The sequence below is a fragment of the Telmatherina bonti genome (genome assembly GCF_933228915.1).
Source record: "Telmatherina bonti genome assembly, chromosome: 14".
NCBI lineage: Eukaryota > Metazoa > Chordata > Actinopteri > Atheriniformes > Telmatherinidae > Telmatherina > Telmatherina bonti.
In genome coordinates, this window is record NC_136612.1 from 25,205,353 (window position 1) to 25,218,680 (window position 13,328).

Sequence of the window (13,328 nt, forward strand, 5' to 3'; positions counted from 1 at the left end):
GTGCTTTGTCCTTTTTTGACAGTCATGTTTGACTTCTTTCTCTCTTTGTTCCAGGCCTGCAGTGAGTTCACCAACCATGTAATGAACCTGCTGAGAGAGCAGTCTCGCACACGGCCCATCTCTCCCAAGGAGATTGAACGCATGGTGGCCATAATCCACCGTAAATTCAGCTCCATTCAAATGCAGCTCAAACAGAGCACCTGTGAGGCGGTCATGATTTTGCGCTCACGCTTTCTCGATGCCAGGTTTGCATAGCCTTGTATTTTTGACTGTATTTGAATAAACGATGGTGCATTCATTTTTTTTCCCTTTAGGGCCAAAGTGTTCCAAATATGGTGTGTATGTGTGTGTGTGTTTTTAACTTGTAAGATCTGCACTTGTCAGGTTTTTTCTGAGATATGTACATACCAAGCAAGTTGTTGATAATTTCCTCTTTGTGTGTCAGACGCAAGAGACGCAACTTCAACAAGCAAGCTACAGAAGTGCTGAACGAGTATTTCTACTCCCACTTGTCTAACCCTTACCCTAGTGAGGAAGCAAAGGAGGAACTGGCCAAAAAATGTGGGATCACTGTGTCTCAGGTGAATTGCTTACACAGCTGTTACCCAGAGAAGTAGATAGACGTTGCTGTTTTCCTTCTTTGAAGCTGAAGTTACTTAGTTTTAGTTAAATGTAATTGGTGCAACCGAGGTGATCATTAGTCCTTGGTCATTAGTCATTTTCTTACAAAATTTGAATAATTAATGCTTTTATGAAAAGGTTCACATCAAACTGAGAATATCTGATTGTTTTTATTCCACAGGTCTCTAATTGGTTTGGAAACAAGAGAATACGCTACAAGAAGAACATTGGTAAGTTCCAGGAGGAAGCAAACCTCTACGCAGTGAAAACAGCGGTGGATGCTGCCAATGTGTCTGCGCAGGCTAGCCAGGCCAACTCTCCGGCAACGCCAAACTCAGGTATCAGTCAGGTTGTTTTTTTTTTTGTTTTTTTTTTTTTTGTTGCGGGGTAACTTGGCTGGAAAACGAGTATTAAAGGAAGTCCCAGCATTTACAATATCAGCCTAAACAAAGAAAACATGTTCAGAAAAACTGGACACTTACATGGAGTGATGTCAAAGTACACATGGAGTGTAAATATTTATGCTCGGTTTCTCAGCCATACCATTTTAAAACGTTTATAAAATGCAACTTAAAAAGAAAAATATGTTTTTTTTTTTTTTTTTTTTTTAAAGTCACTGCTTTCTGATTTTTTTGTTTTTTTGCTTTCAGACTGAAACAATTTGACTTTCAAATGCTTTTCCAACATTCAAACATTTAACATTTAAATAACTTTTTGCGCATCTTTCAAATATCTTTTATTAAATGATCCTGTATTTATGTAAATCTTTTTTTTTACTCAGTTTTGTTGTGAGTAACCTAAATATTTACAGTCAGTGAAGTAGTATGTCTTCACTTTTAACCAGATGTGCAACACATGGCACATTGCAGGCTTTTAGTAAAAACATTCAGATGTCATTATTCATATGTTCCCGTCTTATTTACCTCAGTGACCACAGAATATAAGTTGAGCAACTGATTTGTGAGTTGTGGCACGATATAGTCTGAGAAATATGTCCAAGTGAAAGCATGAAAAATGTGGCGGCAACTTGGTATGTGCTCTGCAAGCCGAAACAGGGTTTACAAGTTTTCCTGTAAGATTTGATCAGATTTATTTGGATTAAAATCTGAAAGCAGGCCATAACACGAGCAGTCAAACTTGCTTTCACTCCTTTTTCCTGCATTGCAGTTTGTTTGATGTATCCTGTACCATTTATAAAAGTACAAAGCCTCACATCTTCTACTATTGTCACGAGTACCTCACCTGACTTCTTTGGCGATTACACACGTAACATCGTCTCCTGGGAACTGAGATGTATTTTCCACATTCACTTCTCTCACTTGTATTCACTTCTCTATTTAAAGCTGAATACATAATCTACACACAATAACTAGTTCACCAGGGACACTAGAATAATTTCTTTAGGAAATGTGTTACAGCTGCGAGATGTGTTTGCAATTGTTTCAACTAATCAGACTTTTTTTTTTTTTTTTTAGCAATACACATCCAATTAAGTCTACAGTCTGTTTTTTAAGGGTCGTGTATTTCAGCCTCATACACTAACCCGTAACCAGAATCATCTGGCTGACAGCGGTGACCCTCATATGAAGGCTGTTTATTAGATGGGAATTTACTTCTGTCAGGCGTTGCAACTAATGACCCCATTGATGAGTTTGACTGACTCGTCGATGCATCCATCCATATGTACATATATACACATACTGCCTGCAGGGTCACCGGGGTCATACAGCTTGTCTCACACAGGTGACACCTACCTTGGCCTGCGCTCCCTCAACGGGGAGGGTCTCAACCTCACCCCCTCTCTACAACCTCAGGTATGCAGTGAGGACAGTGAGTTGACCTGTGTGGTGTAGTCACCAACCATCCCGTATACCCTCCAGTAGCCTAGCTCCTTTTGACCTCTCCTCAGCTCCTGTCCTAACTGTACCCTTGTTACCACAAACTCCTGTACCAAACGGCGCAAACTGACCATTCTTTGCTTTGAGAGCGAACGGCGTCAGATGAGGAACAATATTTATTTTTGTTGATGGAAGTTTTGTGTTTTGACTTGTCCCTCTGTAGTTAAAGGTAGGGTAGGAGATGTTTCCCAGGAGCATTTTTACTACATTGCTCAGTATCCCCTTCATACCTTGATTGCAGCCAATTAATTAAATGGTCCAAAACTTTTCAGTCGTGTATTTTCAAATTGTAGCTTACTTAAATCCTTTTTTTCAGGATCTCCTACCCTGCCTTTAGATGTTCCCCCCCATCTGCATATACACTACTCAAAAAAAGTTAGGGATATTTGGCTTTCAGGTGAAATTTATGGAAAATGCAATATGTTCATGCTACAGTGATATAATAGCATAAAAGTAAGACATTTAAGTAGAAGGATGCACTACTGATTTCCTCTCAAAAAATTCATTCAACACAAAAGGTAACAACAATGGTAGTTACACCACAACAAAAAATTTGAACGTCTCAATATCTCGTCATGTGCCCTTGAGCATCAATTACAGCTTGACAACGACGTCTCATGCTGTTCACAAGGCAACTTATTGCCTGCTGAGGCATGGCATCCCACTCTTCTTGAAGGGCAGCCCTCAGGTCATTGAGGTTCTGGGGTGCAGGGTCTCGAGCCTCTACACGACGGCTCAGCTGATCCTACAGGTTTTCAATGGGATTCAGGTCTTGAGAGAGTGCAGGCCATTCCATTTGAGGTACACCAGTCTCCAACAGCCGTTCCCTGATGATGCGGCCTCGATGAGCAGGAGCATTGTCGTCCATGAAGATGAAATTAGGCCTGTGCTGTTCATGTAGGGGCACAATCACTGGATTAATGATGTTATTCAGGTAGTATGGGCTTGTCACTGTACCATTCACAAAGTGTAGGGCAGTTCTGTACCAAGTGGACACCCCTGCCCACACTGTAACACCGCCACCACCAAAAGCTCGCCTGGTGACAACAGTGGCTGATGCATAGCGCTCTCCCTGACGTCTCCAACATCGTTGCCGGCCATCATTTCTGCTCAGTGTGAATCGACTTTCATCAGAGAACAGCACTGAGGCCCACTGGTTCCTCGTCCAGCGTAAATGCTCCCTGGCCCATGCAAGATGATGATGCCTGTGCCTGGTGGTGTGGTCAGGTACCCATGCAGGTCGTCTAGCACGCAGACCACGCTGATGGAAACGGTTTCGAATGGTCTGACGTGACACTTGGGTGCCTCTCACCTCTCTTAAACGTGCCTGGAGTTGAGTGGCATTCATCATCCGGTTTCTCAGGGCAGTGTTCACAATGTAGCGGTCATCAGCACGGGATGTGGCCAAAGGACGTCCACTTCTAGGCCTTTCTGTGACTCTTCCAGTCTCTCCATATCTCTGTTGCAACCTGCTGGTGACACTCTGTGACACTCCAAGCTCAGTGGCCACTTCTGTCTGAGAACGTCCTGTTTGAAGCATCGCAATGGCAAGGGACTGTTGTTCCTTTGTTAGGTGTCGTCTTGGTCTCATGATGTCAACATGTGAACAGCATGATGAGGACAACTGTTTAAACACCAGCTCTAATTGAACCAGGACATTTATTGGTCAATTCAAGGATCACACACCTGCTGTGATTTTTGCCGTTAAGCTCCTTGTTAGAGAACAGCAACTTGTGCAAAATTTATTGAAACATTTAACAGTTGGACATGTGCATTTAAAAGCTTAGAGAAGATCACATTAAGTTCACCTGTACAGGTTTGAATGCATTTTAGGCTTGTTGTGAAATTTCACCCAAAAGCTGAATATCCCTAACTTTTTGTGAATAGTGTATGTCTTTCAGAGCACCAGGCTTGGTGTTAACTTTGATACCCAGAAATAAGTTTTATTTATAAGTACTTTTGCAGCTGTTAAAATCCCCTCCAGATCAGGACTGGAAATAAAACCAGTAATCTCTCAGATTAATGGTCAGTTTCTTTGTCTCTAGGATGCCCTGGTCTTCAAGCCATCCCACAGCTTCCTTTGTCCCTATGTTTCCCACACCTATCCAAACATCTTGGTTTACCATGTCCACCCTTTCACATGTGTAGATTATCAAGGAATTCTGGGGTTTTACATGTGATCAATGATGACGTATTTGTGTTGTTCTAGAGAAATCTACAGATTAATGTTGTTAAGCACTTTAGACACAATTAAGAAACCCTTAATTTATAATGCATACAGGACTGCTTTTTGGATTATTTTGTTTGTTTAGATCTCTCATATTTAACAGGATGGTAGAGCAGCAGAAAGAAAAAAAGACAAGTTCATACTACCGGGTCTATAGCTGGGGTTTTATAATCCCAGGCCAATGTCAGAAATCACTGAAAAATAGTCCAGATGTTTGTCAAACCATAGTTTGATCAGCACCCATCAATCCCAATGTGTGATGATGTGATTTGAGAGGGTTGGAGACTTGTCCCTCTCTCCAGCTGGATATCTGACAAGTGACAAACTACAGCCAATGACGGCACAAGTGACGGGCTCTGGTGACAAGATGGGGTGAACCCGGTAAAGGAAAATACATGCAAAAAGACAGAAAGCAATGGAAAAACCTATAATTAGACCTAAAACCTGAGCAGAATATAGTAAAAATAATGTTTCTGGGCAACATGAATAACCATCTGAAAATATCTCTGAACTTTGCTTTGCAGAGCAGTTCTCATGCATTTATTTGAAATTGGTGGATGCCTTTAGTCCTTTTTTAAAAATTTTTATTTATTTATTTATTTATTTATTTATTAGAATTTATTTCAAATTTAAAAAAGACGTTTAAAAAGAACAAATATTGGTTACAACAAACAAAACAAGCATCTTAAGTTCAAAAAAGAAGTTTTGGAAGAAGTTGAGCACTTATCTAGTCCAAAACCCTCTTATCAATGACACTGTAAAACTTTCACGCATGAAAAGAATAGTAATGCACATTAAATTCCATTACAATGAAACTCTTTTCCAGTTAGAATAGTAAAACAACTGTTTAAATATGCTTACATTTGTGTTAAATTGCTTGGACTGTGATAGGTGGATACCCTGCACCGTGCTACACACCTGACGGCCGGCTATGAGGAGTTGTCAGGTAGTGGCCTCTTCACCCCTCATCGCCTGGATGTAAGTATCAATTATTATTTCCCATGTTCTGACTGTGTATGGCAAGGATTTTCATGATTTGTTTTTTTAAACACTAGTTTAATCATTTGAAGCATATAAACACACAGGACACTTTATTAGATCCTACTGTTCAGCAGCTTGTTAGCACAACAAATGGCTAATCACATGGAAGCAAGTCACTGCTTTTAGCCATGTAGACATGGTCAACAGGACAGAGGAGATTTAAGTGCCTTACAATTTATCATGCGTGTTTATTCGGTAAATGCCAGAGTCCAAGTGTGTTCAGTGCGTTCTGTGCTTCCTGTGTTTTTTTTATTTACATGAACCGTGAATTTACATGAACCGTGAATTTACATGAACCGTCAGCAGGTTATAGCTTTTTAAAGAGAGATAACATTAAAAAAAAAAAAATTGTTTTCTCCCCAACAGAAGTGATTCACGTTGTTGCGTCTGTGTGTGCATTCAACGACATAACTTGATTATTCCGGCATATTTCAAATTAGATGTTTCCGTGTTTTTAACAGAGGCCCTAAGAATGAACATCGTCTGCAATCTGTTTGGCATTGTTATATGAAATAATTTAGTTCAACTGAACACATTATCCTGAATAAAATGGCAAAAGAAAACCTCATGGTAGCTGCATCTGCTGTGTGCCAACATGCTGGGGCGATGTACAGGTGGTTCTATTCATATCAACATTTGGCATCAGAAGCTTTTGTGTGCAGACATTTAATCAGTCTGCTCTGAATGAAGCACTGTCAAGGTATGAATAAAAGCAATTTATCTGCTAAATTTCTCCTGAAACCTACGATGCTGCTTCCTGGGATTTGTGCATATGATGAAATTTAACTTGAATATAGTGACTCAAATAGTCCTTGTCTTCAAAGAGAAAACTCCAAATTTTGCTTGTCTTATTTCAGGCTAACAGCTGGCAGGACACCACCAACACCCCCTCGGTTACTTCCCCTCCTGGTCCTCCTGGCAGCGTCCACTCTGACACTTCCAACTGATTTGGTGGCTCTCCTTGCTTTTACTTCATTCCCACTTCAGTCTGCTCTGACTGCCATTTCCTGTCCATGTTTTCATGTCACTTCCTCTTGTCAACTAGCCACACAAGACTCTTATTTCATACATGCACGCTGTGCTGGAACACAGGACAGCTGTACAGGACTTAAAAGGAAATGTCCCTCCAGAATTACTTCAATGTTTAAATCTTCATAAGTCAACGTCAAAGGGGAATGGAGCTCATGCATATTAAGAAAACATCTTAACTTTCTTGGACTTTTTGCAAACCACTGACCCAGCTGTGTAAATGATTATGTCTGTACATTATGTGTATATGCACGTTAACTTTACACAGTACTCTCACAGCTTGTTCATGTGCTGTTGACCTCTACACTCTTTGCTTTGGGAAACTGTGTGATTGCCCGTATCTCTTGAAGCCTTGGTATCTGATTGCCAAATTGTGGATACGGATCACCAGGGAGCTCTGCTCCCCCTGCTTGTACCAAAGTGCTGCCCCAGTGTTTCTCTAAAAGCGCCCTCTGCCAACTCAACGCAAGACACCATTGCATCTTCTTGTCTTTATTGCTTGTTTCATTCTGTTGAAGTTTCAAAGTGAATATCTGAGATATGCACAAAGTTGCATGCAAACACCCCCTGTCACATGCACCTCGCAACTTTTCAGCTGTTTTCACACTTAGCTGACATAGAAGGTGTGTCAAGCACAAATGTTAGCATCCTTGTTATGGGTTTCTAGTCAAGAAAATCACTTTCTAAACCAGGCAGGACAAGTGATACTAGGGCTGGTGAGAAGAGGAGATATGAGCAGAGAGAGAATATTTTTGGTTTAGTGGATGTAACTGATAACACTTTTTTGTTGCTAATCAATAGAGGGTGTTGGTAGATGGCTTGTAGACTTTACTTATTGCTTTTTGTCCACTAGTTTATTTGATTGTAGGCTTTTTTTCTAATGCTGTTTCACCAAGAATGCACCAGCCACCACCAAAAATGAGCTCAATAAAGCATCGAAATGATGAGAAAAGAAGGGTGGAATGATTGTGGGGCATCAATGTGTTATATGGGACAAACATGACATGAATTTAGAAACGTGACTGTCTTCCATGCATGTAGGACTTTTAGGTGTGATATTTTCATTTAACCTTCCAAGTTTATAAGATTAATTTTTACTAAAAAAAAATACAAAAAAAATAAAGGGTATAATTATTACAGTCAGACCAAAAACGAAAAAGTGCATCATGTATTGCTATGATGTGTGTGTCTCTGTGTGGGAGTGTGTACAGTGTTCTTGGGATGTCTTCGTCAAACTGGCTGGTGCCCACATGAACTTTAAGCATTATAGAGACTGGGTGCTTCCACCAGCCAATGACACACAAGGTGGGTTCAACTGAGATTTCCTCCCCATCTTGATACGTTTAAGCTTGTGCCCGAGGCAACACACTACAACCTACTGTTGTACCAAAACCAAAAATACCAAGTTCAGCAATGTAATAATGCTACTTTGTCTCTCTCTAAAGTTGGTGCACAGTCATCTTTTAAGTCTGAGGAGAGGAGGGAATTATATTTGTATCTGTGTCTCTCTTTGTGGTGTTGTCTGGCCTCAAGTTGGTTTCATTTTTGGGAGTTTTGTTATGGGGCTTCATGAGTGGGTGGGTGGAGTTAAGTCATCACACCTGTAATTTGATTGTGAGCATTAAAAGTAATGCTCTTTCTTTTAATACTCCCTGGTTTAAAAAAAACAAAAACAAAAAAAACAAAACCTTTTTGTTTTCAATTCTCTGGCCAATTGGGCAAGGGCTTTTCTCTCCTCTATAACCAAAAGGAAAAAAGGAGGCAGCGCTGGGTGTAATAAAACTCTTAACTCGTTTAAGAAACCTGCAACATTTTGGGGATTTTCATTCTTTGAAACTATTTTATACATTAACCATTATGTGAATAACAAAGCATTTTGATAGTAAGGTAAAGCCTTATGAAGATTTAAGTGTCATTTAAGACTTTGTTGAAATATGTTACAGAACAAAACCTGAATTTACGATCTGGTCATGTGCGATATCCCACATTTAATTTCTTGTTTTACTCATGGCAGTTCATATGACTGCATCCTTATTAACAATTTTATCGCCACACCAAATGATCATGCTCGCCCCTTTTTCTACCTGTTGTAATGGATGTCACTGTACAGTTTGTGTAATGTTACAGTATTTTTTTTATTTTTTTTTATTTTATAAACTTTGGTTGAGATGCCAGTTTTATTTTGGCCTCTATCTTACAGGATCCACAATAACTCTGTATCAGTTTATTATTTAGGTATTTTGTTACATAACCAGATTGCGATGTAGAGCTTATGGATGTTACATTTGGTGCTGTGAAACTGTAATATTTCAATCTGTTCTGGATTATACAGTACACTTACTGGTTTATTGGCACTCTTCTAATTCCTCATTGATTTCAACACTAATCCAGTTATCTACTCACCAACTGTGCTGTCCTTATTCAAACCATCTTTTGGACATATATAAATTGAAAGTTTCTCCTATCACTGTCCCCCAGTGATTAATTGTAGTTGTCATTTATTTCAAAACAATACAGTAAAAACATTCACATCTAAGTAATTACACATGGCATCGTGATGCATGCATTAGCACATGCAGTCCCCGTCCCCCCTCTAGTTTTGCAGCAGAGCTGTAATTCTAAAATGTTTTTATTGTGCATACTGTCAAACATTTTTTAAAAATTGATTCTGCAAGTGACTAAATTTTCACAGCACCAAATGGGTTCATAAGCCTGTTTGATTTGTTTTCATTAGTATTTGTATCTCCCCTCTTTTCCTTGTATTTACCCCTCTCTCTACCTCTGTCTTTCCATTTCTCTTGTATATAACCCCACTGTTTTCAGACTTGTGAGTCTGTATGAACTCCTTTTATACCTCAACTTTAGAATTGTTCTAGAAAGAGTAAAACAAAAGGAAGAATATGAAAAATTGTAGTGTTCTTATTAGAAAAATAAAATGATTTAGTGTGATTTTTTTTTCAGTATTTGATTTCAAATTTTAGGAGTGTTTCATTTTATATTTTGTCACAAATGCTCTTGTGATAGTCAAATGTAATAAAAGGAGAGATTGCACCATCTGATGATTAATGTGAATCTGTTAGTCACAGAGACTCAGGATGACAACATGCTGGGAAATGAAAACTTGTTTTTACTCAACTTTTATATAAATGTGAAAGTCTGCTTTTACTTCTGCTCCACAAAGGAGACATGAAAGAGAAACCTTAGTAGACATTAGCTGCTGTCCAAAGGGAAGCTTCTATTCAACAAGAGTTTGTTTAGACGTCCGTATTTCTGATTTCCCATTATAGCGCTGGCCCTGTCCATCTGTTGTTGCTGTCCTGAGGTTTCCATAAGGCCTGATCCTCTGACACCTGGGGGAATTCAATCGTGTGCTGCTGAAAAATTAAGAAAAAAGAAGCAAAAACACAGATTACTTTATGATTTAAAACAATTTGGGAGGACAAAAAGGACATAGTGTTCATCAAATGTGTGTGAAGTGAAACCGGTTTGTCTCACTAGAAGGAAGATGAGGAGCCAAATATTAAACAGTCAAGTGAAAGTGCTAAATTACTGTAAAGTTGTATTCAGCTCCACCTGAGTAACCTTCCACACAAACTGTAAGGTCGGCGGGTTACCTTTGGCAGAGGAAAGTCCATCTGGATAGGCGAGCTCAGCATCTGCTGGTCAGCATGTCTCACAAACATACAGCAAAGGATCCACTTGAACGTCCTCCGCATATCCTTGTCCCGCAGAGAATAAATGATTGGATTAACCAGAGAATTACACTCTGCAATCACCAAACAGAACTTCTCATAGCTGGTGGCATTGCTTTTTTCACCCAGCAGTCCATCTAGTAAGAGAGTCATGAGGCCGGGTGTCCAGCAGATTACAAAGGCACCTGCAGTAATTTGATAACAAAAAAGACAAAGTTAACAATATACTTAGTCTTCTATCGAGAACACTTAGATTATATTACTTTCAGGAAATGAGTCATCTGAGCAATCACGCAGATAATACATCTCTGTTACTTCACAATAGTCTTAACAACCTCTGAACAAATATGCAAGAGTTAGGCAAGAGCTGCAGAACCAGTTTGCAGAGAGATAAGTGATGTAGCAATGCTAACAAGCTAAAAAGGTAAAAGACACTTAACTGTACAGAGAAAATACAATACAAAAACGCCTCTTCTCACCTAGAACCATGGAGATGGTTTTCATCAGGTTGACAACAGTCGTGCTGTGCTTCAGGTTGGCAGTAGTATGCTGAACCATTTGCTCATTCTGACATTTCACATGAACAAAGATCCGAGTGTATATGACCACCATGATGAAAAAAGTGAGCAAATTTAGAGCTGCCCAAAAAATGAGGAAGCGGCGGCTGTAGAGTGGCGCCACAGTGGAGCAATCTTTAAGATCACATTCACAGTTCCACAAGGTTGATGGCACCAGACCCATGATGATAGCTGCAGCCCAGATGCAGACTATGAGCAACACTACTCGCCGGTTTGTCATGTTGCTGTGCAGCTGCATTGTGAGGATGGTCTGATGGCGCTCCACGGCAACCGCTAGGAGGCTGGCTACAGAAGCAGTCAGGCTGATGTCAATCAAAGCCCCTCGGATGTACCACTGTGTCTTGGTAAGTGTTTTGGTCCAGGGTCCTGTGTTCAACATCAGGTTAGTGTAGGCAATACCTGCAAACAGGTCTGCTGCAGCCATGTTGGCCAAGAGATAGTAGATGGGGAAGTGGAAACGACGGTTCTTGAAAATGGCCACCATCACCATCAGGTTGGCCAGAACCACAACAACACATACTGTCAAGCCCAGTACAAGGACCACATAATCCCGCGCAGTCCATTTGTCACGAATCTTTTTTCCCACGTTGTCGTAGAAGAAAGTGACATTGTGGCTGTAGTTGCACACACTGCTCTCAGTGGCCATAACTGCAGACACAAAACAGAAAACTGAGCTTGTGCAACAAAATGAAACCACAACATTGAGTGCAAAAAAAGCCTTGAGTGGGCTTCAACCTTGAAGTTATTTTTACACCCTTGCAAATAAAACACAAAGCATTTTCGGTCTCAGCTGGACTGAAACTGAATCATAAGTGTACAAAACAGTAACTATTGTGGGTCTGAAGATGTGCACTCATAAATAAGATGATGAAAAAAAAGCTCCTTCACTGATATCTGTCAAGTGTTTGTTCAACACACATCTAATTCTTGTAATATAACCTGACTACTTTGCTTGGCAGTAGTTTAAAAAAAAAAAAAAAAAAAAAAAAATCACAGTTCCCTGCAAAAAGACTAATGAGCCTCAATGCAAGCCTGTTTGATTTATTTAACTATGCATTTTGCATTGTGTTCAGATTCACTGCCCTGTTGTAAAACCATATTGTGCTGAGATCAACCTGATATAGGTTACACATTTATGTAATCCAACTAATCTAGTGATAATAACGGCACCACTGACCATGAAGACTTGTTTTACTTTCATTTTTCAGTCCATGTAGTTAAATGAAAACTTATACTAACAATTGCTTGCATTTAAAGTTTTAAATAGTTGCTAATTAAAAGCGCCTCCAAGACGTGTGTGTAAAAGTATGACACCCCCTTCATGCCACTTTCCCTTTGTTCTGTGTTTTGGGGCAAACCTTTTAGATGGCACAAAGAAGGCACCAGTCAGTGAAGATCACCTACAAGATAGAAAGAGATCTCAGAAAACTTTGTGATTTTTATTTCAATAACTACAGATCCATGTTGCAGATGGATTCTGTATCTGAAGAACTTATCTGCGAAATAAAGACACAGCGATTTAAAAAAAAAAAAAGATGAATAAATCATCCATAAGCTTACTCTCATTAAGGCGTTACTATTAACTATACGGAAATATTGTAAAACTAAACTAGATCGTTTGTAATTTATTCCAGCATTCGTTTAAAAAAAACAAAAAAAAACACAAAACATTTCTTGTATGGTTCAATTTGACAGCCAACAGTAAAAGAAAAAATAAGCAGCATAACGCCACATTTTCGACGTGAAATACTTCCGTTGTAGCATGGGGCTGACAACGATCAATGTGAAACGCTGAAAATCTGAAAAAATTCAGATTTTAAAAATTACATTAAACCTACCACACATGTAGAGTCTCCTCCATCCAGTCCTATATGAAACACGTGATTCAAGCTGTCATTTGAAAGTAACAAAGGTTTATTTTTCAACGCAGAGCGACTGTGTGGCGGTGAGCTCTGCCGTCGGCGCCACTCGGAATAATTATCACTCAGATCAGCTGGACCTGACAGGTAATGGTGATGCCTCCATGTACTGTCTGGAAAATCGGACAAAACACAAACAAACAATTAATTAGGAGCAAAAGAAAACAGACCTCCGCCAAACCATTGTATTATTATTATTATTATTATTATTTTGCCAATTAATGTGGGCATTTTTGTGAGTTAGAAGCTTTAATACCAAAGTTATTTCTACCTCATGGTTAAAAAAAAAAAAAAAGAAAAAAAGAAAGAAGAATCCTCAAATA

The 13,328-nt window shown here is 39.4% G+C and overlaps 2 protein-coding genes across 4 annotated transcripts in view; one reads left to right on the forward strand and one right to left on the reverse strand.

Moving 5' to 3' along the window:
• pbx4 (pre-B-cell leukemia transcription factor 4) overlaps positions 1–9,799 on the forward strand; it is a 31,014-nt gene extending 21,215 nt beyond the window's left edge. For 2 of the 3 annotated variants that reach the window (XM_079252763.1, XM_079252764.1), the window contains 5 exons: positions 55–245; positions 446–581; positions 803–959; positions 5,638–5,724; positions 6,645–9,799. In XM_079252763.1, coding sequence (XP_079108889.1) covers positions 55–245; positions 446–581; positions 803–959; positions 5,638–5,681 — 528 coding nt within the window. In that variant the 3' untranslated portion in view covers positions 5,682–5,724; positions 6,645–9,799. Of the gene's footprint in view, positions 1–54; positions 246–445; positions 582–802; positions 960–2,331; positions 2,436–5,637; positions 5,725–6,644 lie in introns of all 3 variants that reach the window. The other variant, XM_079252765.1, reaches the window with a different exon arrangement.
• Positions 9,800–10,097: 298 nt separating this feature from the next.
• lpar2a (lysophosphatidic acid receptor 2a) lies at positions 10,098–11,747 on the reverse strand (the record flags this gene model as incomplete). Its single annotated transcript, XM_079253097.1, has 3 exons — positions 10,988–11,747; positions 10,431–10,693; positions 10,098–10,190 (listed from the first exon to the last, which is right to left on the reverse strand). Exons 1-3 carry the CDS (start codon positions 11,730–11,732, stop codon positions 10,098–10,100), a joined length of 1,101 nt encoding a protein of 366 aa, XP_079109223.1. The 5' UTR covers positions 11,733–11,747.
• Between the last annotated feature and the right edge of the window lie 1,581 nt (positions 11,748–13,328).